This window comes from Colletes latitarsis, chromosome 13 (genome assembly GCF_051014445.1).
Source record: "Colletes latitarsis isolate SP2378_abdomen chromosome 13, iyColLati1, whole genome shotgun sequence".
In the NCBI taxonomy this organism is placed as follows: Eukaryota; Metazoa; Arthropoda; class Insecta; order Hymenoptera; family Colletidae; genus Colletes; species Colletes latitarsis.
This window is the reverse complement of record NC_135146.1, coordinates 14,859,958-14,884,479: the sequence shown is the minus strand read 5'-3', so window position 1 is coordinate 14,884,479 and position 24,522 is coordinate 14,859,958. Positions and strand designations below refer to the sequence as shown.

The 24,522-nt window shown below is 31.7% G+C and overlaps 7 protein-coding genes across 12 annotated transcripts; 4 read left to right on the top strand and 3 right to left on the bottom strand.

Moving 5' to 3' along the window:
* Positions 1-1,285: 1,285 nt before the first annotated feature.
* On the bottom strand, positions 1,286-4,796 carry LOC143349463 (phospholipase B1, membrane-associated-like). The gene is made up of 7 exons (XM_076780745.1): positions 4,386-4,796; positions 4,048-4,146; positions 3,093-3,304; positions 2,651-2,827; positions 2,127-2,425; positions 1,880-2,058; positions 1,286-1,735 (listed from the first exon to the last, which is right to left on the bottom strand). The coding sequence occupies exons 1-7, from the start codon at positions 4,513-4,515 to the stop codon at positions 1,584-1,586; spliced, it is 1,248 nt and encodes a 415-aa protein (XP_076636860.1). The 5' UTR covers positions 4,516-4,796; the 3' UTR covers positions 1,286-1,583.
* A 4,609-nt stretch (positions 4,797-9,405) lies between these two features.
* Positions 9,406-10,392, top strand: LOC143349555 (uncharacterized). Its single transcript, XM_076780906.1, has 2 exons — positions 9,406-9,597; positions 9,701-10,392. Exons 1-2 carry the CDS (start codon positions 9,543-9,545, stop codon positions 10,342-10,344), a joined length of 699 nt encoding a protein of 232 aa, XP_076637021.1. The 5' UTR covers positions 9,406-9,542; the 3' UTR covers positions 10,345-10,392.
* A 129-nt stretch (positions 10,393-10,521) lies between these two features.
* On the top strand, positions 10,522-12,587 carry LOC143349554 (NAD-dependent protein deacylase). Of its 2 annotated transcripts, none has more exons than XM_076780905.1 (6): positions 10,522-10,640; positions 11,096-11,416; positions 11,505-11,719; positions 11,791-11,933; positions 12,011-12,161; positions 12,389-12,587. In XM_076780905.1, the coding sequence occupies exons 2-6, from the start codon at positions 11,177-11,179 to the stop codon at positions 12,441-12,443; spliced, it is 804 nt and encodes a 267-aa protein (XP_076637020.1). In that variant the 5' UTR covers positions 10,522-10,640; positions 11,096-11,176; the 3' UTR covers positions 12,444-12,587. The 2 variants fall into 2 exon arrangements, with proteins under 2 accessions (XP_076637020.1, XP_076637018.1); XM_076780903.1 differs by having other exon boundaries at positions 10,522-10,766.
* LOC143349548 (fanconi-associated nuclease 1) lies at positions 12,157-16,129 on the bottom strand. 2 transcript variants are annotated; one of them, XM_076780894.1, is made up of 8 exons: positions 15,553-16,129; positions 14,207-15,477; positions 13,989-14,120; positions 13,468-13,914; positions 12,960-13,371; positions 12,752-12,874; positions 12,506-12,617; positions 12,157-12,350 (listed from the first exon to the last, which is right to left on the bottom strand). In XM_076780894.1, exons 1-8 carry the CDS (start codon positions 15,670-15,672, stop codon positions 12,325-12,327), a joined length of 2,643 nt encoding a protein of 880 aa, XP_076637009.1. In that variant the 5' UTR covers positions 15,673-16,129; the 3' UTR covers positions 12,157-12,324. The 2 variants fall into 2 exon arrangements, with proteins under 2 accessions (XP_076637009.1, XP_076637010.1); XM_076780895.1 differs by lacking the exon at positions 12,752-12,874 and having other exon boundaries at positions 13,098-13,371.
* Positions 16,130-16,153: 24 nt separating this feature from the next.
* Positions 16,154-19,091, top strand: Kra (basic leucine zipper and W2 domain-containing protein kra). The gene is made up of 8 exons (XM_076780896.1): positions 16,154-16,298; positions 16,883-16,954; positions 17,029-17,309; positions 17,392-17,696; positions 17,799-18,042; positions 18,114-18,333; positions 18,410-18,587; positions 18,646-19,091. Exons 2-8 carry the CDS (start codon positions 16,894-16,896, stop codon positions 18,653-18,655), a joined length of 1,299 nt encoding a protein of 432 aa, XP_076637011.1. The 5' UTR covers positions 16,154-16,298; positions 16,883-16,893; the 3' UTR covers positions 18,656-19,091.
* A 137-nt stretch (positions 19,092-19,228) lies between these two features.
* Positions 19,229-22,214, bottom strand: Serrs-m (Seryl-tRNA synthetase, mitochondrial). Of its 2 annotated transcripts, none has more exons than XM_076780898.1 (5): positions 22,073-22,214; positions 21,236-21,354; positions 20,437-21,167; positions 20,101-20,268; positions 19,229-19,776 (listed from the first exon to the last, which is right to left on the bottom strand). In XM_076780898.1, exons 2-5 carry the CDS (start codon positions 21,296-21,298, stop codon positions 19,455-19,457), a joined length of 1,284 nt encoding a protein of 427 aa, XP_076637013.1. In that variant the 5' UTR covers positions 21,299-21,354; positions 22,073-22,214; the 3' UTR covers positions 19,229-19,454. The 2 variants fall into 2 exon arrangements, with proteins under 2 accessions (XP_076637013.1, XP_076637012.1); XM_076780897.1 differs by lacking the exon at positions 22,073-22,214 and adding an exon at positions 21,734-21,867.
* Positions 21,220-23,997, top strand: Coprox (oxygen-dependent coproporphyrinogen-III oxidase). 3 transcript variants are annotated; one of them, XM_076780899.1, is made up of 2 exons: positions 21,220-21,661; positions 22,342-23,997. In XM_076780899.1, exons 1-2 carry the CDS (start codon positions 21,604-21,606, stop codon positions 23,508-23,510), a joined length of 1,227 nt encoding a protein of 408 aa, XP_076637014.1. In that variant the 5' UTR covers positions 21,220-21,603; the 3' UTR covers positions 23,511-23,997. The 3 variants fall into 3 exon arrangements, with proteins under 3 accessions (XP_076637014.1, XP_076637016.1, XP_076637015.1); XM_076780901.1 differs by having other exon boundaries at positions 21,221-21,735; positions 22,338-23,997; XM_076780900.1 differs by lacking the exon at positions 21,220-21,661 and adding an exon at positions 21,893-22,028 and having other exon boundaries at positions 22,338-23,997.
* The last annotated feature ends 525 nt before the right edge of the window (positions 23,998-24,522 follow it).

Below are 24,522 nucleotides of genomic sequence, written 5' to 3'. Positions count from 1 at the left end.
TTGAACCTTGAACCTGAGCAATTTTCACAAGTTACTGCTGTCCAAGTACTTGAAATTCAGACCAAAACAAATTCACTTTTTCCCAAATCGAGTCAAGTATTCGAGTGTTTAAATAGCTTGAGTATTTGGTCTTTGGAAAAAATTCTACTCGAATGCTCTAAGAGCTAATATTGTTCGAATTAATTGATTTTTTATCCAATTACTCGATCTTCAAGCTAATAGTAACAATAAATCTCTCGAAATAATGAATTATGTAAATGTTTCGTCAGCCCAGATACCTTTTTAAAGGCTAATTTAAAATTGCATTTTAATTGTTTACATGAAACGACATTAATAATAAATTAGGATGCATACCGCGTAAAACTTTCCTTTATTGTCGACCTATTTCCTTCAAGCAAACGTGAAATTCGACGAACAGGATCTTTCGACGGTTCGCTCGAACAGCAAAAGTTGAAAAACTTGAAAATATATTTCACAAAAATTACAATAAATATAAAATTTAAATTATTTATTATGGCAACTGTTCCAGTAATTGGACAGTTAAGAAAAAATAAGAATAGGATGTTGCGTCCCTTAGAAATGAATTAAAACGATCGTGTGTACGATTGATATTTTTTACATCATAAAATTCAACTATTAGACTATTAAATAAAATAACGAATTGTTCGATTACTCGAACAAGTACCTTATCGTCAGTCTCAGCTGATCGCAGTAGTGTGGTCAACAACTTTTCCGCCAGTTTCGAATTACTTTTCTTTTAAGAATTTCTTTAACGTACACTTTTTCACTATCTCGTTTTCTTGCACGACGCAAAGCAACGAAGTGACACTGATCACACGTGGAGCACAATTTGTCTTTCATGGATGATCATTTAGTATTAGCGAAAGATTGAGCAGAACATGAATGAAGACAGCTGAGGAAAAAAGTAAACGTATCCATCGATGGGGCCCCTCTACTTTTCTGTTGAACGAAACACGCACGTTCTTTTGTATTCTTACGCGGTAGTAAAGTCATCGTACGTGAGTAAGAGTGGCGAAACTACATATAATTCGTCTTGAGACCATCGGTATAGTTACTATAATAACCGTGATAACGATATTCGAGATCAAGTAAATGTTCCAAAAAAATGCCCACTTTAAGTCAAAGTTAAAGTTTACATTATTCTAAAAAATGTTGGCCACGACAGATTGTCGAAACATAATAGTAAAAAGGAACTGAAACATATTTTAGAAAAACTTAATATTTACTTTAACATCGTATAAATAAAGTTCAACCAAGTGTTCTCGTTATCTTTATTTAAATGTCGTACACAAAATAGTGATGTATAAAATAACAAATTAATTTTCATTAAATAGGAATAAATATTGCTTACTAGTACATATAAATAAAATTGTTTGCTAAAATGGCACTTTGACATTACTATACTAAAGTTTGAAAACATTTCGATTTATTTTGATAGGCAAAATTACCTACCGATCCATTGATAATAATTTAATGAAAACAGAATGACAAACATGATGCATGAAATTCGGAATGCGGAAAACTTGCAACGGAAACGTTTAGTGTATTTAAAGAAATTATTATTATCGTAGCTTGTTGTTCCTGCGTGAATTTTCGCGCGTCATCAGGAACGGTTTTTTCTTCGTTGGACACAAGAACCTTTTGTACGGTGTGGTCCAATGTTCAGTCTTATTCCCATAAGGTTCTAGCAAATTGTTCCACAGACCATTGGCATCTTTTTAAAAAAGAATTTATTAACGCTAAAACTATTGGCAACTGATATCTATTTACTTTTATCGTAGGTGTAGAAATGTATCACGAAGAAGTCAGTTTTAACCCTCTGATATCGCTAGCATTAAATTAGCATAATTAAACTTACATAATGCGTTGGCCTTTTGGCTTACGTGGAAACAATCGAAGGCAAGATACGACACATCGGAGAATCCATCAGCGGCAAGAGGTATGTTCGAATGTTTAAGAACAGGCAAAGCTTCTACCGTGAAATCGTTTCTATGGAATTCTGAGTAGTCAGCAATCTCTTCTTCCAATTCCTGCCATCTAAGAAAAATAGACAATCGATAATAATTAGAAGAACCAACTGCATATAATTTCCAACCGATACAAACCTTCTTATTACGTCATAGTAATTCGATTTTTGGTCCCGAAATTGCAATGCAAACAAGCAGGGACACTCGAAGGTAGTCATCGTGTAACACTTGAACGAATCTCTCCCTTCTCGTGTATCGACGAGCGCTTTCAAATGAGGTGGCAAAGCTAGAATAACGAAAGTCCTTGGCAGATTATCCCTCAGTATTCTCAGAGTGTTGATTAGATCAATTTTGTGATCTTCTAAAATGGACAACGGCGATGGCAGCTCGCATAAGTTGGTGCAGAAGTCGTTGCTTCCGATCATCAACGAAATCAGCTGTAATTTATTAGTTTAGATTGAGAAACGTCGTTCCATAGTGAAGTTGAAGACAATTAGTATTTATTAGGAAATGTAGAACCATTATTTTATTAATAAATCTTTATTTTAATCTAATTTTAACTTGTCGAGCGATTGCAGTTGCAAGTAGGAGAATTGTCAAGTAAATTTGGTAACGCATACATACTTTCGTCGGAATGAATTTTTCTTACTTGAAACACGAACCTTCCACTGTTTCTTAACGTCTATCCTAGGGTCACTTTTCATTTTGTTGATTAGATATTTAGCCATGAAGGGCATGTCCCTGGACATCGCGCCAGGTTCGGCGACATTCAGCTGGGAAATTCGATGAGAAGTTTGAGAAGTTCCTTGCGCGTATCCTATTAGATTCGGGTTGAATTCCTACGTATGTAACAATCAGTAAATATTTACAATTCAACGCACACGTAAGAAACATCGGGTTTATCGGATATCTAATATAATTTGATGAATATCGTTCGTCGAAAAAGATTCACCATGCAAGATTAACAAATCGAGATAGTTTTTATCATTTAAACTGTTTCAATTATTGTAATTATCCAATTTTAAAGAATATATGTTTCGATTCTTCAAGTTCCCAATTAAGGGAAAATTGATTTCTTAGACGGAGGATGATCAATAAACGTACTTTTAGAATATTGGGGAGCGTCAGATACGTTCGCCAGTTTCCTTCTCCGCCGCTACTCGCCGTGACGCCTCTGTTTTCAATTACGACCTGTAATAAATTAGTTGAAAAAATTCCATTACCAGCCGTCAAAGAATCGCCCATCGCGGCGATCACGTCTATGTCACCTGGCCTCAAACGATGAACCGAATCGGGCACTTCCGAAGACCTGCCACCTAAAAGCAAAATTAAAGAGCAAACAATGCAACAGAGAACCCCAAAGAGCAATATGCAATAGGTTTTATAAATTTTATTAAGTAAAAAGATTACTAAAGCCAGAGCAAAGTACGAAAATTTTTTAAGGAAATGTACGACGATTGTAACAAAGAAAACGAGTCCGTATATTTAATGCTTACGAAGTAAAAAATTCATTAATCTGTAAAGGACGTTGATGAAAAATGCAACCGAAGTAATAATTTTTCACCATTCTTGGCGAATGGATTAGTTGTTGCTTTGTCTATCTTTTGCTAGACCTTTCACAATGATTTCCTGAATAATTATTGTTTGAATCACTTTCTGAATAATTCCATGGGGAATGAAAGATCGTCGTGCAAAGAAGACAAAGAAGAAGTGCATTAATTAGGTTGAGTATTTGATATAGCACCGGGACCTTGAAACTCGTCAGCATATATCGATTAAGTAGCTGTTGTTTCCTGATTCCTTAATGTTATTTAAGAATTTTTCTTAAGTTTTTTCTTCTTATATAAAATTGAATTTCGAGTGAAAAACCTCTATCAGTTTTACTTTACGAAGCTGTAAAGCAGTTAAACAGATCGGAATTCGTAATCCGCTGCCATTCAGAGAAACTAGGGTAAACGTAGAGAATAGAAATACCTTAACGAGTTTAAAATCCTTAAATGTATAGATTTAAAAAAAAGATGTGAAAAAATGAAAAATAGCAATAGTAAATTTTACTTACCCGTTACATTGCAAGGAAAGGGAACATTTGGAGGAATTTCTTCCTGAATTTTTTGCTCACGATTTGCTAAAAATTTTCGCTCTTGCCCTTCCGCGTTACCTACAAAATGTTTATTATTTAAAATGCATGACAGTGTGGCTTATAAATTTGAATATTTATTAATAGAATCAATGAAATGTGAGCTTCGTAGAGAGTTGTCTCAACCCCTAAATACAATAATTCGTATCTTACGATGTTTCTTATATTTTTGCATATCAAATGCATTCTGTGGTTTCTCGAAAATAAAAATTTCCCATAAATATTCCTAAAAATGAATGTGTCGAAGCTTATTGACGTACCGAAAACTCGAAAGATCAGATTACGAATTTCACGGTAGAGACGCAGGTTGTCCGGCGAGTCTAGGGCTGTTTTTTGCGAGGCTACCAGCAGGCAAATATCCAAAACAAAGCACAGGTGGAGTTTCTTCATGTCGATTGTTCCAAAACGCGAACTGACCACTGCCTACGCGACAACTTGAATTTTTCCGATCGGCTCGAATCGACGACACTGAACAAGTCCGAAATGGTCGCGTTTCCTTTCAGCGGTTTGCCGTGATCTGAGATCGAAATACTCGCGGAACAATACAAAACTGCCGCGCTGGCTGCTGCGTGCACGTATCATCAGCGACCTTGATTGTACCATAGCCGGTTCTGTGTTTCAATGATCGCTACGAAGGTCGCTAGTTAGCATCGGTCTGATTGAAAAAACAAAAAAAGTCAAAGACTCGCTGATGCTATTCCGCAAAAGTTGGCTCGTGAAAATAACTGGACATCGACCTCGCGTATTTTTTCCTTTTTTTTCTTTTTTTTTTTAACCACCGCTCGTAATCGTGTCCACACGATCCTCCGCGTCTTAAACGGATCTCTGTTTGCGCGAGTTGACGTCAGGACGCGTGAGAAACAGTTACGGAACTCCATTATCTGATGGTATAATCTGAATAGTTCGCCAATAACGACCGATGAATCTTTTAATCGAAATAAAAAACAATCTGACACTCGTCGTTTGGTTTTGATACACATGGATAGAGTTTTTGATTCGTTGAAATAGCTTTATAATAACTCCACGAACAACTGTTCTAACGACGTCGACTTGGAAGATCTTGGTGGTCGGTTGATATCTGCATTTCTCGAGGCACAAAGGCAAAAATCACACCACAAAGTAACTTTTTGTGGATAGAATGATACCATCTCTGCAAATTTGACAATTTGAAAACGAGCTCGTCCTTTTTGTTACTTTATTTATAATGAACGGAGAAAAATGAAGTGGAACGACTACATTAATTTATTAATCAAGCAAGAACTTGCTCTAATGATATGACAATTGGAAACGGAGATATGCTAAGTTGCTGCTGCTAGCTTCGTCGTTTCCGCGTATTGCTCGAACAATAACAGCAGAAAATATGGCGTCTTTTGTATTCAAAATTAAAATTGCACGCACGACTATCACACGTAATTCCTTAAATCGACGATGCTGGATACTTCGCGACCGATGTAAATATTCTTGAATAATTACGCACGTACCGTGCATATTTCAGTATAAGCGTTTAAACAAAGAACCAGCGACTTCCCGCATTTAAAAAAGCAGAGACACTTCTTACAACCTAAATCTCCTAAGTACGATCGTCGAAGATTAGAAACTTGTATCTCAATAAAATTGATATTTCGTTGAAATAATTATAACTAAAAATTACTAACACAAACGTGTAACGTGTCTCACGATCAGTTACATAATTTAATTATATTCTAAACCTGCGTAAATGGTTACAATAAATTATGTAATGGAAAATATAAAAAAGTGTGTGAATATTTATGCTAATATAATACATTCGATATGTAAACTTGATGGAAAAATTCTTCTAAGCACAGATCCCGAGTTTGAATGTAAAATCGAGGTTGAACTGTCAATAGGATAAGGTGAAAATGCAATGTTCGGTTTTGCGTAAAGAGTGGAACAAAAAAGATCGCATGATCAGCACTATGTAACGAAAAGAATAATAAAAAGGAAGTACAGAATGTTTTCAACGCTAACAAACATAAAGATACACAAAACTATCGAAGTAAACTATACAGTAAACCACTGATTAAGATTCTACGTGAAAAATAAACAAATTATTTAAATATCGACTTTTGTTTACAATTTGTATTCAATCGTTTGAAAACATTGACAAATCATTTGCCACGTGATAAATTTATATTTAAGAAACAACTTTCTTCTTATTTCTTATAGTTTTCAACTTACAAGGAAATAAAAAATTGCTGAACATTTAAGGGATAAATTTTTAGCTTCTAAGTAAGCTTGGACAGCAGAAAGAATTATGTAATACATAATTCTATATATGCTCTACATACGCTCAAAATTGTTTAACTTATCATTACAGTTACGAATGGTATAAACAGTTTCACGGTTCAGCCGCAAGAGTGTGATAGTTTCGAAAGTCGATGTACCAACACAGATATGTACTGACATAATTTCATTGAAAATTTATGTTTTTATATTTAAAAATTATTTTTGTAATGTTGCTAAATCTGTTGGTAATGTTGCAAATGGTAATGGAGTTTCGAGACCCCATAAAAATGAACCGAAAAAATACATTGGGTGAAAGATCTACTCGTATACCTTGTCTGTGACAATATTCTAGGATCTTTGATGAATTCATGATGACCTATGCAAGGCGGATCGCAGCCAATTCGCTAATATTATTTAGTTTTTAATTAATAATTGCATTACCCAGCTAAGAGCGATACGATTATTAATTAAACGGTAAATAATATTACCCAGGTCTCACCACGAGGAGGTTGCTGCGAGTGGAGACCCGAAGGGAGATAGATGGAATCCAAGTTCCATCGATCTCCCTTTTACATTCTTACAAGCTAGATTACTAAACTAAAGAGATAGAAGGAAACAATGTTCCTTCGATCTTCTAGTTTAGTTGTACCAAGTAATTATTTCGTTTAAAATGGGATGAAGCTAAATTATGGAATACGCGACGCGATACGACGCGATGTCGATCAGCAATGATCGACGCAAGGAACGAGATGCGCGACACGCGAACCGAGTAACTGGTCAAAAGGGTCAGCTCCGTTGCCTCTTAGCAAGTCCGATCGAAGGGGAAGGGAATCGACGCACCCGACACAGAGGTTCCCCATTTCTCCCAAGCATCCTGTTGGGAGCCAGATGGACCCAACTCGGGACGTCTAACAGAGAGAGGGATCATGTGCCGGGGCTACCGTAGACAGGAACAGTCCCTGATCCCCTCTACGGCCGAAATACTCTTTCCCTTGGATCGTCTCGCCAGAGGGCGGCAACTGACCCTTCGGACGAGCTAAACGGCCGATCACTTGCTTTCTACATCAAAGCAGTGGTGATCGGAACGAAAAACGAGGGAACGAGAAGCTAGGTGGTAAAGAATTACTTGGCACATACGCAGACGCATACATGGGAGTAAATGTACCAAGCAATTATTTTGTTTAAAAAGGGGTGAAGCTAAATTATGGGAGACGCGACGCGACGCGACGCGATGCTGTACCGTACAGCAGATCCGAGGATCGAATCATGTTTCAAGAAACGAGAGATCGAGAGAACGAGAAGCTAAGTTAATAATTGCTCGGTATCGCGGTCTTAAAACTAAATTTACTCTAAGGGCCTTAGAGATAAAAATCCCTCGATGTCCTTGCGTTGTCGTCCCACGATGGCCTGTAAATAAGCTGAAACTAAAAAAGTTTGCATTTGCGATTAGTTAACACAACATGTACAATAAGCAACGTTTAAGCAAGAATGAAATAGAGGAACAAACCCCTTTCACAAACAAGGAGCCAGAAGTAAAATATGTAAGAAGACCGGACAAATGAAAGCGAGGCAAACCGATAGATTCAAGCCCAGCAGACATTTGAATGTCGAAAAAGGAGTAAGAAATTGGAGATTGAGATATCACTCGCCACTGTGTCGATAGTGGTCAGTGAAACAGATTTTACATCGGACAAACCAAACAAGGAACCAGTAGTGAAATATGGAACGGGACCAGAGGAGTAAAAGAAAGATGTAACCCCACATTCAAGCCCAACAGACGCTTCAAGGTCGAAAAAGAAATTGGACAGGGGAAATTCAGAACTCACTCTTTACTGGTCACTACTGGTCACTAATGGTCAGTATTGGTCACTGGAGTTGTCCAGTGCTCGACCAGTGGTCAGTAGTGGTGAGTAAAGGTGGAGCGCTGACCCGCGAGGTTCCGTCACGTCCGCCAGCCTAGAACAAAAAGAGAGAGAGAGAGAGTTCGTCACCAGCAGTGCAACTTAGCCTCAGGCGGAAGAGTTCAAGGGGTGGGGATGACCGTCCTTGGCGAGTTCACCAATCAATTAACGGTTAACCGTGCCTTTGACCGAAAAATTAATATTCTACGCAAAATGGTATTAAAAATAATTATTTATACAACCCACGCTATCGAGCATTATTTCAACTATTGCCTGATGTTAATTAATAATTATTGCAAACAATAGGTATGAAAATATGGAGAAATTCGAGGAGACTGAAAGTTTCTTTGAATTTCTGTCGAGAACCAAGGTCGTACATCACGTATTCATTTCTTCGATCTTCTATCCTTTATACGATACTTTCTTTCGTATAAGTTTTCATCTTTCATTTCTTATCATTAAATTATACAGGATTCTAACAAAGATACGTAAACTACGGTGCTAAAATCGCAAAACAATATGTTGCAACACCCAACAAAATACACATTAATGCACACGAAGAGAAGTTGTGTATTTTAGATCGTAAATTTGGAAAATATTCAAGCATCGAGGGGTTTAATCTTGAAACATACGAGAACATTTCTCGTGTCGACCAATTGAAATGTTTTAAAAATATTAAAATTATTATAAATATTATATTGAAAAATTTCAAGTCGTTCTGGAAAAATTATTTGACATTTTTTAATTTTCTCGAAAAATTTGTCCACCTTCCTGAATTTTTTTCTCAAAAACACGTAGAATTTCGGGGGTATATGTATTAACCAAAAATGGTTGTAATTAATCCTTGTAAACAAAAATAATTTTTAAATATAAAAACATAAATAAATTTCAATAAATTATGTCGGTACGTTGACTTTCGAAACTATCGCACTCTTGCGGCTAAACCGTCAAACCGTTTAAAGCATTCGTAACCGTAATGATAAGTTATGATTGTTTAGTATTTTTATTTTTATTATTATTGTATCGATGGAACAATCTAGAACGGCAGATGCTTCCTATTTTTTTGCACGAGGTGCAATGATGGACCGTACAGCTTTCATTCCGTTAAAAAACAATAAAATTTCTGTAATTTCATTGGCACGAAATTGGTAATGGGGCGCTAGTGCTTCAGGAAAATGGATGTAAGGTCTACCGTATTCGTCGTACGTGGTAGTATCTCTTAAAATAGTGCTGTACAATATTCTACACATATATGTAATAATTAAAATAATGTCTCTAAATAAATTGTGCACAGCGTTTCGACGAATAACAGTAGGCAGACAAAGTATGTTCGACGTTTTACTTTTAAATAGTCTAACAAGAGAAATATAACCTAATTCATTTTCATTTAAAATTCCATATAATGTTATTAACTGTTGTTATTCTAGATAATGTTGTTGGAAGATATATTTCATATTATTTATCAGAGACACAACGTAATGTTTTGCCACTGTATTCTTCTAAAAGTGCAATATGTATAACATACCCGGAAACAAATATTTCATTCGTACCAAAAACACTTAATATAGATTTTGCTAATGCAGACGGTGCTTTAAATAAAAATAAAATTGAAATACCATTTAAGAATATACTATCGATAGAAGAACCTTTAACACAATATCCTATTCAACGTGACTTGCCACTTATAGATAAATCTTTAGAGCTTCCTCCAAGCAATAATGTGGGAAAATTTGCAGTAAACCTAATAGTGATTAGAAGGCGTAAAATGAAGAAACATAAGAGGAAGAAGCTTCGCAAGAGAATGCAGTATGTCTGGGCAAAAGTAAGACAAATACGTAATTTGAAAAAAGAAAAAAATTTTCAAGCAGAATTAATCGCAAAGATTAAAGAAGCCCAAGCATTTGATGCAAAAACATATGTTAGCGAAAGACTTGCTCTTTTGAAAAAAGAACGAATACAAAAAACATATAGAGGTGAAATATTGCCACCAGCTATGATTAAGCAATTTTTAGAAGAAAAGGAAGCTAGGAAGGAGAAGAAACGTAACAAATTTCGGTTAACACTTGATTAAATATGTATAAAGAATAATAAATTTTCATTCTCTTAGAAACTTCATAAATAGTTCAATTTATTTTATTATTCTGTTAATTTAAATTTATGTAAATGTGTATATGCATGTCTCTATTGATTCTTATTATTTCAATATAAAATAAAATGCCAGAATACCATGATAATATTTCCTATGTAGAAATCAGACTTACTAAATTTGTTATTAAATGTTTCACGATTTCGAAGATTTTCTATTAAGAAACTTAGTAGTTACAATATCAATTCACAGATGACACCACATTTTTTCAAATACTTTAGGTAACGTAACGACGTAAGAAAGAGAACTATTGCTTCCAATAATTGATTATAACTAATTAATTTCAATAAAATTGATTTTTGAATATTATCACTGTCTAATACTTCATGGCGTGAGAGATTCATAAGGTAGAGAAATGCATGTAAAATTAACTAAATAATCATGAATGATATTATCGATGTAACAATTGTCCAAAAATTATTGATAAACGATAACTATTTATTTTGAAATGATGTGCATGTTGGTAGAAATTTATGCAATTTGGTACTGTGACTTCGTATATGGAGCATTAATGGTATTCAACTTGTAACAATAAAAAGATTAAAAGATTTTTTAACTATGAAAATTTATTAACCAACACTCGACGTTTCTACTAATTTTGGTTCTAAATCGCAATATTGCATATTTTTATAGAAACGTTTTATTTTCTAATTACATAATACTTTATTTCAAATAGTATAATCAGTGAAAGACTGACACTGCACCATATTTCACGAAGCGAAGACTGCCTGACCTAAGTGTTCTAGAAATGTGAAATATGAATATCATGAAATCATTTCGAGAAACATTATCAAATGCAAAAAACATATTAATATTAACTGGTAGCGGAATTTCTGCGGAATCTGGTATTCCCACTTTTCGCGGTGCCGGTGGTTATTGGCGAAAGTATCAAGCTCAAACGCTTGCAACTCCAGAAGCATTTGCAACAAATCCTTCTTTAGTTTGGGAATTCTATGAATATCGTAGAAGAGTAGCGAGCGAAGCTAAACCCAATAAAGTATTTAGATAATCCAATTTTTTCTTCTGCTACCTAATATTTTATATCCGTTCAATGAATTTTAATACTTTTACTCTGGTATATCTAGGCTCATAGTGCAATAGCAGCCTTTCAAGATCGTGCCTTGAAAGAAGGTAAGATTGTTACTATTGTAACACAAAACATTGATGAACTTCATCAACGAGCAGGTGCAAACAACGTAGTGGAACTTCATGGATCGCTTTATAAAACCCGTTGCACAGTTTGCCAAGATGTTGCAATAAATAAAAATATTCCAATATGTTCTGCATTGGAAGGAAAAGGGTAGGGACATGGTTGCATTATAAATATAATATAGGTTATACTATGAATATAATTTATGTACGTATCCATAGATCTCCAGATCCAAACATTATGGTTTCTGATATTTTGAAAGATGATTTACCTCGATGTTGTAAAGAAAACTGTAATGGTTTGCTAAGACCTCATATTGTATGGTTTGGTGAAAATTTGTACGAAGATGTACTTAAACAAGCCAGTAAATACTCTTTAATAATACATAAAATAATATATTACAATATTACACTAATAAAATGTTTCATTTTTAAATACTAGATGATGCTGTAGAAAATTGTGACGCGTGCTTGATTATTGGTACATCGTCGATTGTATATCCTGCAGCAATGTTTGCACCACAAGTAGCAAAACGCAATATTCCCGTTGCCGAATTTAACTTAGAAACAACTCCCGCTACGAAACACTTTGAGTAAGTTAAATTCAAAATTGTATTAAATGCTTTTTAGATGAAATAAATAGCAAGTTAATCTATGTAAAAATTATCTATATAAGATTTAAATCGATTTTTTTAAATAATTTATGTTAGTACATAAAATATTTAAATTCGTAGCTATCCAGAGCTTCTATGTTTTCTATCTGTTTTTTGCACCGAGTTTATCTGTAACAAAGTAACGTTTTTTTTTTGTTATTTTTAAGCTATCACTTTGAGGGGCCCTGCACTACTACAGTAACAGAAGCTTTGAAACCTTAAGTTCGTTAAAAAGTGTAAGTTCAGAATTTGATACAATTATTTAGTATTAATAAAATATTTACCTTGTACTAGACATACTTCAGTATTAAGTCCAAGATGGTTTAAATATTGCAGCCATAATTGTTGTTTTGTTGAGAGAACATCTCGTGGTCCTTTTACTTCTATAATTTTATGCTGTAAAAGAAACAAGTTATGTTTATTAGATTTAACAAAAATGTATATTGTATAAAATGTATGTATACAGACAGTTCTTATTTCGAAACTATACAAAGATATATATATATATATAAATTTATATAAATATCTACCCGCTTAGTCTCGTAATTCCATACAAATAAATCAGGAAATCCGGCCTTCCACAGTTTGAAGTTCTGAATAAGTCGTTCACAAATTCCTACAATACCTTCAACTCCTAAACAGTATACAATTTCCTAAAAGTAATAATTTTGTTCTTTTCTTACAAATTATTATATAGCATAGCATACGATACAAAATAATTTAAAAAAAAATACGTACTTTTAACTGTAAACTGTTCTTTAGTAAATTTGAATTCATTATAGATTGATATTGTTTATATGTTTCAAATCTTTTTTTCATAAAGAAGCTTAAAGTTTCTGAATCAAAATTCTTAATAATTTCAAGTTTTATATTTACTTTCTCTTTTCTATTTTCATAGAAATGTTCAGTGAATAAATCATCTGGAGCATATTGATACAGTGTTACAAACGCCCCTGGAATATCTATTTCATAAATTTCTTCCCAGAATAAAGTAACGAATAAAAGAATCGGTAATTCGCCTTCACAATGTAGTGCATTAGGAAATCCTTGTTCAGAATAGTGATACGATGCAAGCATTTCTACTGATCCATAACTTTGACTTTCACTATTACTTTTTATGCACCAAACACTCTTATTTCCAATCCCTCTCCTAAAATAATTTTACATTAAATCTTTGACTCATTATGAAATTATAATATATGATTTTGTCTTTTTGTTAAAAGATCGGGGATTCAACTAAACTTACTTAGGCATTGCTAAAGCATTTATAGTAATAGATGAAACTTCGTACTTTGGCATTTGGTGAATATGATTATTTAAAACTTTATCAATATTGATTTTTGTAAGTGGCTTTACACCTGTTTTTTTCTTAAAAATTTTATTTGCTCTTTCAACAAGTTCCACTCGATCTACTTCCGATAAATTTTCTGTCCCTAAGGCTTCTATGATTACTAATGCGCTAGCGTCTACATCTTTGTGGTGATACATTTTAATAAGCGCTAATTCATTGTACCAGCTTCCTTTATTCTTAGACATGTGACAATCTTGCTCTAATAAGAAGTTTAAAATTTCTAAGACATGTTTTTTGTCTTTAATTTTTTTAAATGCTTCTATGGATTTTGAAAGTATTTTCAACCACACGTATTCAGGCAAGAAACGTCTAACATGCACGGGAAGCGTAGAATTTCTTAATCTGCAAAATGTACATTTCAAGTATAATTAATATTGAAATTTGTTTCCAGCAAATGAGTATCTATTTTTAAATACCTTAACGATTCAATTTTCAATACATTTGACAATTTGTCCATAGCTAAATTTCCATAATATCGTACTTTCTCCCAATTTTTCTTCTCAATAAATTCCAATGTAGTAAACAACATAGATTTAGCGTGAATGTAACTGTAAATACAAATGAATTTAAATAAACTAAAGAACTTCTTTCATACATTAACATTATAGTTATATGATAAGTACGAAAATCTTACTTTAGTAAATGTGATTTGCAAGAAAATATTGGAAAACGAATTTCAGGAATGTTGGGAAAGATTGCTTTTCCTAAATAAACATCATATAAATTGAAAAATGTATCTGCTATGCTCATTTTTGGATCTTGATTTGGTACAAGTAAAGTAATTATTTTATCAATAATATTCCATGTCCTGTCAGTTATACATACACAATAATCCAATATATCAAAAATAGAAGTATATAAGATATCACTTGGACTTTTCATACCAGGAAACAAAGATTTGTTCTTTGATAATTTTAATAATTTGGTTATGATATTTTCTTTTTTTCCATTCGAATCTATTTTCATAACTTGACAAAGTTGACGTATTTCACCAACTTGCAATAAATGGAGTAGAGTAGATAAGTTTTCATTGTTAACATCAAATGTACAAATAGATCGTGAAGCAAGAAGTTTAAACACATCTTGTAAATTTGAAGCTATTTCTGGATACTTTATATTACTTTTTCTATGCCATGTTCTCTTCCTTTTTATCATACATGTCAGTAACATTTGAGCATTTACAGGAAGAGTAATAATGGAATATATAAAGTCCATTTCATTTTCATCAAAGTAACCACAATTAACAGGATTAGAAAGAACAGTAAAAATAGTAGTGGACAAGATTTTTGAATTTAAATTATTAGAAAAAATTATTTCACTTTCTTCATACTTTACTGATGTTTTTGTGTTTATGCAATTATACTGATAATTAAATCTGCTATTAGAATATATTTTTTCCAAATTAAAATTATTTGGTGGAATAGCACCATGCTTTGCTAAATTCATATGCTCAATTGCTTTAGTTATAATGTCGTTATGTTGAGTGTGACCCAAAAGGTTTTGTGGCAAGTTTCTCAATGTTTTATTAGATGGTACTTTTGGAGAATATTTTAACCGTTTTAATGGAGAAGTAGAATCATGGGAGTCTGTAACTCGAATATCAGTTTTGTTAGGAGACCTTAATCTTTCATTCAATGCTTTTAAATGGATATTATCATCGTGACTTAGTATTATTTCTTCCTTCTTTACTTCCATACTACTATTATGATCTATTGATATTCCACTCATCTCAAAACTACATCCTAATTCTTGTTTTGGTGTTCTTAAATTAATTTCATTATCAGAATTAATGGTATGTGTTTTGTTGAATGTTTTATCCATAATTATACAATTTGACATCTCCATGGATTGTGCACTGCATAGAGGCAATGAAATATTTTGTTTCTCATTTTTCTTTTTCTTTTTCTGAAAAGGGTACAAGTAACATAAGTATTATATTACATTATAAGCACTTGAAAATTGTAATAAATAGTAGCTTACAGATCTTGAATACGATACATCTTTTAATCTAGAATTTTTGTTAATGCCAATCGTATTATTTGATCTTTGTGTACTAATTATTGATTTATAATATTGATCAATGCGCATTTGATGTGACATTTTTGTTAAAACTCTAATGCGTGTTTCATGAATTTCATTATTCAACCAGTATCGTTAACCCTTTGCCAGTTCTGCAATTTTGATAAAATCGGTGTGTACTAGCACGTCTACGTGACTTCGTTATAACATAATTCATCTTGTAATTGTCTAGTTTCTTCATACATGTGCGGTGAAAACAGTAACGTGTATATTTCCTACAAAAACTCGCCACGTAGGCTGCCGCATCAATTAACAATAAATAAAACGATGCATGTGAATTCGGATCAAAAAGTAGATTCAATTGTACGGCTACTCTTTGTACAAGTGTCGTTTCTATATGTTATTCTATCAATGTTCTTTAGTTCTGGTTTTTGAATCTAACATGGCGCTCGCGTGTTACTATTGGCTGAACAGTTCGTAGCACTTTTTAGCGCCCTCTTTCACCGTAAGCCGTTTAGATGGCGTTAAAAACACGTTATGAAATACAAATTCGAGTAACCTATCTATTCTCTACCAATCGTGACTTCTTCTTAGATTAATTCTCTTCGGTTTCACTGAACTTAAGTGCTCAAAATCTTCTTTGGAATATTTCGTATTGCTCTTGTACACCTGGAAAGGGGTAGTTTTACAGTTCTACGTGCATTTATGTAAGTTAAGAAAGTAAAATGGCTAATAATTGATTAATATTTTCTCGTTTCTGGGATAATCCATCCATTGTAAGGAGTTGAACATTTTTATAGATTTCAACCATCGTGGTCTCATTGCGTGACCTTAACCTTAGAGAGCAATGAATTAGTTAAAATACATGTTTTTTATATCATTTATAATACGATCGTATAAAGTAATTAATAATCAGAAATTTTTATATATAATAATTTATTTTACAAATGTCGCCATTTGTCAGGGATGTCGCCATTTGTCAGGGATGTGCCAACGACAGCTTTGAAGTCAAATGTTACGCGCATTGTGGTCGCGTTGGTAGTCTTGTTTGATTTTCCAACACTCTTAAATGCGTATTTGCAAATAAAAATACTTTTAAGTATAGCTAATGTTTGAATAACTGTTTATATACATGTACGATGGAATGATTTTTCAAAATTTTGTACAATTATTGCACAATATTAGTAGTAGAGCATCTTATAAACATAGTCTGAAATTTAACTTTTTTTCAAATTATGACGGTTAAAACATATTTTAAATATAGTATTTATAGAAATTTTTATAATTTCAGAAAGGTATTGTATGAGTCAAAAAATAGAAAAACCAATATTATCAGGTCAACGCATAAAGACCAGAAAAAGAGGTATGTTTCGAAAACTAGAGAATTTTGTTTAATATTTGTTGAAAATTATAACATAAAATTTAATTACAAATTAGATGAAAAAGAAAAGTATGATCCAACGGGATTCAGAGATGCAATTATTCATGGTTTGGAAAAGGCTGGTAACGACTTAGATGCAATTTCAAAGTACTTGGATGCAGCTGGCTCTAAATTAGACTACCGCCGATATGGAGAAGACCTATTTGACATTTTAATAGCTGGCGGTCTTTTAATACCAGGTGGTTCTATTGCTCAAGATGGCGATAAACCTGTTAAAGCTACCGCTTGTGTTTTTGAACAACCAGTAGATATGGAATCAATGCGCAACTTTGAACAAGTGATATATTAGATACAATACATATTTAGAGGAAATTTATTAATCTTTTATTATATGATTATGGTTGTAATTTTATTTTTAGGTTTTCATTAAACTTATGCGACGATATAAATACTTGGAAAAAATGTTTGAAGATGAAATGAAAAAAGTATTGGTTTTTATGAAGGGCTTTTCTCCTGTAGAAAGAACAAAATTGGCTAAAATGACAGCTTTATGGATTTCCAATGGTTCTGTACCACCCTCTGTGCTTTCAGTTTTAATTAATGAACATCTTGTCAAAGATAATTTAGCATTAGACTTTTTATTAGAAGTTTTTGTTACTTGGAGAGAGGAAAAAGGTCTCTCTAGTTTAATGACTGCATTAAAAAAGGGCAACATCGAAAGAAGGTATAAAAATATTCTTTATGCTGTACAGAGTGTTAAAAAAAAGTGTTTCAAAACTTTAAGGACTTGAATTTTTTATTATTTTTCTTTTTTCGTAACAAACAGGTTAATGGAATTTGTACCACCAAATAGACGAACAGAGGAATATTTTCGATCTGTATTTGAGGCTGTTGGTCTTGCAGATATTGTGAAATTACATAAGGCTCAAGCAAGTCAAGAAGCAAAACGAGATTTGCAACAATTACTCTTGGATGATTTAGCTGAAAATCGTTCTATGAAAGATATTATATTCGATCTCAAACAAATGGCACAAAGATGTGCCATTCCTGAACATGAAGTTATTGGCCTGGTAATTGTGGTTTTATTACAATTATTGTTATAATCATGCTAACAAAAGAAAACATTAACAATTATTTACAGATTTGGGGCGTTGTAATGGGACAAGCCGAATGGAATAAAAAGGAAGAATTGGTAGCTGATCAGGCACTGAAACATCTAAAAGTATATACTCCACTATTTTGTGCTTTTACAGTCACTGCCAAATCTGAGCTTGCACTCATACTCAAGGTCCAGGAATTCTGTTATGAAAATATGAACTTTATGAAAGTCTTCCACAAAATTGTTTTGCTATTTTATAAAAGTACGTTATAATTAACTATACAGTATGCATAAAGATTTGGTAGCATTTTTTTACTTTTAATAACATTTTATTTTAGCGTATGTAATATCAGAGGAAGTAATTTTAAAGTGGTATAAGGAGGGTCATTCGGTTAAAGGAAAACTACTCTTTTTGCAGCAAATGAAAAAATTTGTTGAGTGGTTACAGATAGCTGAGGAGGAGTCTGAATCTGGAGAAGAGGAAGATGGAAATGAAGAAGAAGAAAAGCAACAAAAGTATGTTATTTGAATATATTAAAATTCTTTCAATTATATAGCTTTTTTTACATTTCAGAATAATATAACCTTCATTGTCAGAAAATAACATATTTGAACTTTATTCGAAATTTCAAAAATGAATCAAATATAAACTGCAATTGGGTCGTACTGATAAACAGAATTTTTAAAAAACCAGTTTGTATTACTATGAGACAGTATAACGAAACAAATATATAAAACTTTTTAATTATTGATAGACAGGAAACAACATTATACTAACATCCAATTAGTACGGAAGATAAATTGTAAATTTGCAATGTCTTCAAATTGTATTACTTTAAGAAAAAATATTTTGTGTTACGTTTGTATAACACCGCTACAAAATATATACAGAATAACAAAAAAAAAAGGTTATCAAAGAATAGATCTTTATCCCTATGTATGTATAATTTTCAGACCCTCTTTCTTTGTATAAGAATATTGTATTAGTTTATAGAAAATATATTGTCAGGTGGTGTTTAATATTTGAAGTTTTAGTAAACCCTATTTTTCTGGGACAAGTTGATCAATTTTGTAATTATAAATATTTCAATTTAGTAATTTTCTAAATAAAATAATGACATTTTTTAATATTACAATTTAAGCTTTAACAGTATTAAGTTGACCGGTTACTAAGAGTACTTAACCTATTTGTTTTTATATTAGCAACAAAATCATAACTAACATTCATTTAAAGAAAATTAAATATATATATATACTGTTCAAATAAATTATACTTATTCTTTTATATTTACACACTTTTTCTATAATTACAATTTTAAATATTCAGAATATTTATAGAAATTGTATTTGTGTTACGACAAAATATACATGTACGTCGATGCACTAAAGTTTTTGCTTGTATTTATAGATTCTCATATCTGCAACTGGTTGTTTTCTGATAAGTGTTTTTCCTCTCATGTACGGTATTAATATTTCAGGAACTTTAATGCGAGCATGTTTTGTTTGATGTGTTTCACAGAGTGCAATTAACATACGGGGAATTGCGCATGCAGTTCCATTTAATGTATGAACATGCAAGACTTTTCCATTTCTTGCTTTATATTTTATACTAAGTCGTCGTGATTGATAATCTGTACAATTACTGCAACTAGATAATTCTCCATATAATTTTCTTCCAGGCATCCAACCTTCCATATCAACTTTTCTAATTACATAAAATTTTAAATGCAGTATTTAACAGATTAAAATGAAATTAAATATTTATATTGAAACATACAGAATAGTATGTTTTAAAGAAATGTTGTGTAACACAGGGGGGGGGGGACAGAATCATGCTGTTTGAGTTAGGCAAATGGTGATATTATGTTTAGCATTTGTGATTTGTATTAAATATTTACAAACAATAGAGGAAACCTACTAATAGCATCATATTTCAATTTCTCTTTCATTCATTTGTTCCCCTCTGTGCTATACAATTTTTGCTTGAAATACTTTTTGTAATGAAATGAGATACCCTGTATGTTCATACCTATATGCAGGAGCTCCTAAATCACAAGGTGGCATATCAATTATTTGAAAATGTAAATTTAAAGAAGAAAATAATTTTTCTTGTAACGCTTGAAGGTTCTGAAATTCTTCCATAGATTTTTCTTGCTCTGAACATACAAACATTTCAACCTTCGTAAACTGATGAACTCTTAAAATAAATAAATTAATTAAAATATGATGTTCAAATTTTAATTCTTGCAGTTTTTTAAATTATGAAAGTTGCTAGATATTATATACCGTATTAAACTGTAACTGAAGAAGGAATCAAACTTATATAAAAATACATGTATTAATATTAAATAGAGTTAAATATTACCTATATATTCCTCTTTCATTTATGGTACTAGATGTTTCTGCTCTAAAGCATCTGCTCACAGCAGCTAGTTTTAATGGTAAATCATCAGTGCAAAATGTGGTATTCATTATTTTGTAGGCTAATGCCATTTCTGATGTTCCAGATAAACTGTAATTATCTCCATAGGAAGAATTTAAATTATATACTAGAGTTCGTTCATTATCTGATACTAATCCACATCTCTCTATAACTTTAGTAGGAATAATATCAGGTACTGAAACAAGTTTGAAATCATGTTTTACTAATTCATTAACTGTATAAAGAACCAATGCTTCTTCCAATTCTGCCATATCTCCTATGAATATATAACCTCTTTGTCCTACCAAGGGACCTAAGGCTTCATTTCTCAATAATTTTAATTTTTTAACTAACGTTGAAAATTCTTGTAATTCAAAATCAAATTCTGGCTTGCATCCACATTTCTTTAATACCTGTGGTTCATTACCATAAGATAATATGGTTGGATCTGTCTGATTTGGAATTTTACTTAATTCATACAAAAAAGATTCTTTTAATTCAGGCTTTTGTGAAAACTCAAGAACTTTGTCAATATTTCCAACACCTTTCCTTGATATTATGTTATTTAAAATAATATCTCGATTTGATGGATTACACAAAAATTCTATATTATACTCAGGTTCTGGAATTTGTTGTATTGTGTTTACATCATTTTGTGTATATCGCTTTTTAAACTACAACAAATTATCCGAGTGAAATATTAATAATATCTAAAAAAAAGATAGAATAATTTATAACGTACCAAAACTTGTGTTTGAAATCGTTGATGTTTAAGAAACCGATTACACCCTTTAATGAACCACATTTTATGCGTACATACATATATACATATGTGTATATTACTGGTGATGTTTAATTAACCTAATATGTATATATATATTTTTTTGTTAATATATTGATTATCTAATGCAATTTCAAGACAAGAAAAAACATAGAAACACAACGGCGACGTACCGCTGGTGTGCATCGAGCGTAAATTAAAGCAAGTAAAGCATAGTAAGTGTATAAAGATCGGTAAAGTTAAAAGTTACGATGACTCCACGTGCGAAGTAATTTTTTAATCATTACAAAACACTACTTATTCAAATTTAAAATAATGGTAATTTCAATATGGTGATATATGGTGACTACTATTTTTTAACCGACATTGGAGTATTCGTATATGTAGGTTGGATTTCCCGACCTAATATAAACTTTTAATTTCTTTTAAAGTGAAAGAAGAACAACATTCATCGCTTACGAGTATATTTCTTGTTATGATTATGTAGCCTAAGAAACAATTTGTCTCACGTATTTGCGTACGATTATCTCCACAATTCTTAGAAATAATAAACGTGCTTTCTCGGTATTTACTAAACACCGAAACTTTATGTATTTAATAATATCACGATAATTATACAATATTTTTATTGTTTCGGTATAAAATTATTTTCATACATTTTTTTACTTTGAATAAATTAAGTTGTTCGTGATTTGTATAACCAAGAATTGTATCATTTGTAATATTTGCAAATTTACTTGACATAAAAAGAACGGTAAGCACTATTCGTTTAGAAGTTTCAAGATATGTGGTACCTACTTCGATGGTGAACGGGAGACATGAAAAAAAAAAAAATCTTGTTTAACTTTGTTTCTCGGTTATAGATAATTTTCTGTGTCATTGAATCATAGAATGATAATCAACAAAGTTGAAAGATAGCAAGTTGTTAAGAAGCAACATGTGCAAACAGTTTGTTAGAGTTAGTTGTACTAACTGAGTTTGTAGCTATAACTTGGAAACAAAGTTAAATGTCCTACATAAATAATGTAATTAAACTAATATTTGTAAATAACGTCAATTACAGGTAGTCATGGTTGCCCGTGTTTTATTCAGAAATTGGACTTCTCTACGTTATTTTCTTTGTAATTGTTATAAAGATCAAAACAAAATTAAAAGTTCTAAATATGTTGGTATTGGTTTTTTCACAGCCATCATGGTATACAATACTTCTGGAAATATAGTTTTAGCAGCTAAAAATGAATTAGATATGAAACAATTCATGGCACAACCTATTACCGACATAGAGGAATTAAAGAAAAAGAATAATATGAGAAAAAAAGTGGAATTGTTAGTAATGAAAACCCAAGGAGATTTTTGTAAAGCTTTAGAGTCATTAGAAGATCCTGCTTATCGTTTTAAAGTCGATCGATGGATCAGAGAGGAAGGTGGTGGAGGAATTACTTGCGTTTTACAAGATGGAACTGTTTTTGAGAAAGCTGGTGTAAATGTATCTGTTGTTACCGGTACATTGCCATCAAGCGCTGTGCAACAGATGAGAGCACGTGGAAAAATGATGCAAGAAGGACCTATGCCATTCTTTGCAGCTGGTGTAAGCGCTGTAATTCATCCACGTAATCCCATGATTCCAACAATACATTTTAACTATCGCTACTTTGAGGTTGAAAATCAAGATGGTTCGATTCAGTGGTGGTTTGGAGGAGGTACCGATCTGACACCCTATTACTTAAATGAAGATGATGTAAAACATTTTCACAGTACTTTAAAACGTGCATGCGATAAACACGATCCTTCTTACTATCCTAAATATAAAAAATGGTGCGACGATTATTTCTTTATTACGCACAGAGGAGAATGTAGAGGCGTCGGCGGTATCTTTTTTGATGATCTTGATATGCCAAATCAAAATGATGCATTTCAATTTGTAAAATCTTGCGCAGAAGCTGTCATTCCCTCTTATATTCCATTAGTGGAAAAGCATAAAGATGATGCATATGGATATGCAGAAAGGCAATGGCAGTTACTACGTAGAGGACGATACGTTGAATTTAATTTAATATACGATCGCGGTACGAAATTTGGTTTATACACTCCTGGTGCACGATACGAAAGTATATTAATGTCTTTACCTTTATCTGCAAACTGGCAGTATATGCATAAACCAGACCCTGGGTCAAAAGAAGCAAAAATTATCGATGTACTACAAAATCCTAGGGATTGGTTGAATTTACAAAAATAATATTCAATGTATAAATGGAATACTATCAAAATGTCTCCATACATAAAGAATATTATTCTTTTTATTATCAGAATTATCATTTAAATGAATAATATAAACTAAGATGTCCATGATTTATTATAATATTTTTTATTCGATTAGCAAATGAATTTGCATTGATTTATAGAAACGCGTGCGTACATAAGCAAATAAACAAAGCTAATTACAAAAACATAGTATTAATTTCAGTTTTACAAGATACAGCTATACTTTTGAAACATTTAAATATATTTTTTGTGTACATAAAATGAATATATTTAAATACTACATAAATTATAAATAAAAGTTTTGTTTAATATCGGTATACATTGTATGAAAGTAATTGTAAAAGTAATATTCATATCCTACGAATATCTATGAGCATGTATGTTATTTTTTAATGTTATTTTAAATATTATATAAAATAACTTGGCTATATCAGTTATTGATCTTTACAAATATTATTTAATATACATAAACTTCTTTATATTAAAGGTAGAATTATAGATTATTTACAATGTGTAATATTTAGGCAGTAGTATTTAAATTACATGATTTTTTTATGTACCAATATATAACATAGTACAGTGTCATTGCATTACACATTTGATATAATCTCAATTAACTTGGTCAAATATTCAGTCTTAGGAAAACACAGTTTACATACAAGAGAATATTGAAGTTATATAAAAATGATACGACATTTTAATATAAATTGTATACACTATTATTAAAAAATAATAATGAAAATGCGTAACGAATAATTAAATAGAATAAAATATGGACGATTATTTTAATTTAAAAAATATACGATGGAAGCAAATATTAATGGATATAAATTACAATTGTATAAATGGTTGTCTTTTTTTTTTTAATCATTATAAACAATATATATGATAAGATGAAAGAAGAAATGAGTTTTCTGCAAAACTTATGTTTGCAAGTGGTTAAAATTCATTTCTTTTAACTATATACATTCTTTCTTCAATAAATA

Bases quoted from the DNA above. Each gene is read 5' to 3' on its own strand.
- LOC143349463 (XM_076780745.1), bottom strand. From the start codon at position 4,515: ATGAAGAAACTCCACCTGTGCTTTGTTTTGGATATTTGCCTGCTGGTA. The intron at 2,828-3,092 runs GTACGTTTATTG...TTACATACGTAG, and splicing joins CGCTCCCCAATATTCTAAAA to GAATTCAACCCGAATCTAAT. The intron at 2,426-2,650 runs GTTCGTGTTTCA...AATAAATTACAG, and splicing joins ACGTTAAGAAACAGTGGAAG to CTGATTTCGTTGATGATCGG.
- LOC143349555 (XM_076780906.1), top strand. From the start codon at position 9,543: ATGTCTCTAAATAAATTGTGCACAGCGTTTCGACGAATAACAGTAGGC. The intron at 9,598-9,700 runs GTATGTTCGACG...TTGTTATTCTAG, and splicing joins AATAACAGTAGGCAGACAAA to ATAATGTTGTTGGAAGATAT.
- LOC143349554 (XM_076780905.1), top strand. From the start codon at position 11,177: ATGAATATCATGAAATCATTTCGAGAAACATTATCAAATGCAAAAAAC. The intron at 11,934-12,010 runs GTAAATACTCTT...TTTAAATACTAG, and splicing joins AGATGTACTTAAACAAGCCA to ATGATGCTGTAGAAAATTGT. The intron at 12,162-12,388 runs GTAAGTTAAATT...GTTATTTTTAAG, and splicing joins CCCGCTACGAAACACTTTGA to CTATCACTTTGAGGGGCCCT.
- LOC143349548 (XM_076780894.1), bottom strand. From the start codon at position 15,672: ATGTCACATCAAATGCGCATTGATCAATATTATAAATCAATAATTAGT. The intron at 14,121-14,206 runs GTAAGATTTTCG...TTGTATTTACAG, and splicing joins TGCAAATCACATTTACTAAA to TTACATTCACGCTAAATCTA. The intron at 13,372-13,467 runs GTAAGTTTAGTT...AAATTATTTTAG, and splicing joins AATGCTTTAGCAATGCCTAA to GAGAGGGATTGGAAATAAGA.
- Kra (XM_076780896.1), top strand. From the start codon at position 16,894: ATGAGTCAAAAAATAGAAAAACCAATATTATCAGGTCAACGCATAAAG. The intron at 16,955-17,028 runs GTATGTTTCGAA...ATTACAAATTAG, and splicing joins CATAAAGACCAGAAAAAGAG to ATGAAAAAGAAAAGTATGAT. The intron at 18,334-18,409 runs GTACGTTATAAT...ATTTTATTTTAG, and splicing joins TGTTTTGCTATTTTATAAAA to CGTATGTAATATCAGAGGAA.
- Serrs-m (XM_076780898.1), bottom strand. From the start codon at position 21,298: ATGTGGTTCATTAAAGGGTGTAATCGGTTTCTTAAACATCAACGATTT. The intron at 21,168-21,235 runs GTACGTTATAAA...AATTTGTTGTAG, and splicing joins GATTTCAAACACAAGTTTTG to TTTAAAAAGCGATATACACA. The intron at 20,269-20,436 runs GTAATATTTAAC...ATTTATTTTAAG, and splicing joins AATGAAAGAGGAATATATAG to AGTTCATCAGTTTACGAAGG.
- Coprox (XM_076780899.1), top strand. From the start codon at position 21,604: ATGGTGATATATGGTGACTACTATTTTTTAACCGACATTGGAGTATTC. The intron at 21,662-22,341 runs GTTGGATTTCCC...AATTACAGGTAG, and splicing joins TGGAGTATTCGTATATGTAG to TCATGGTTGCCCGTGTTTTA.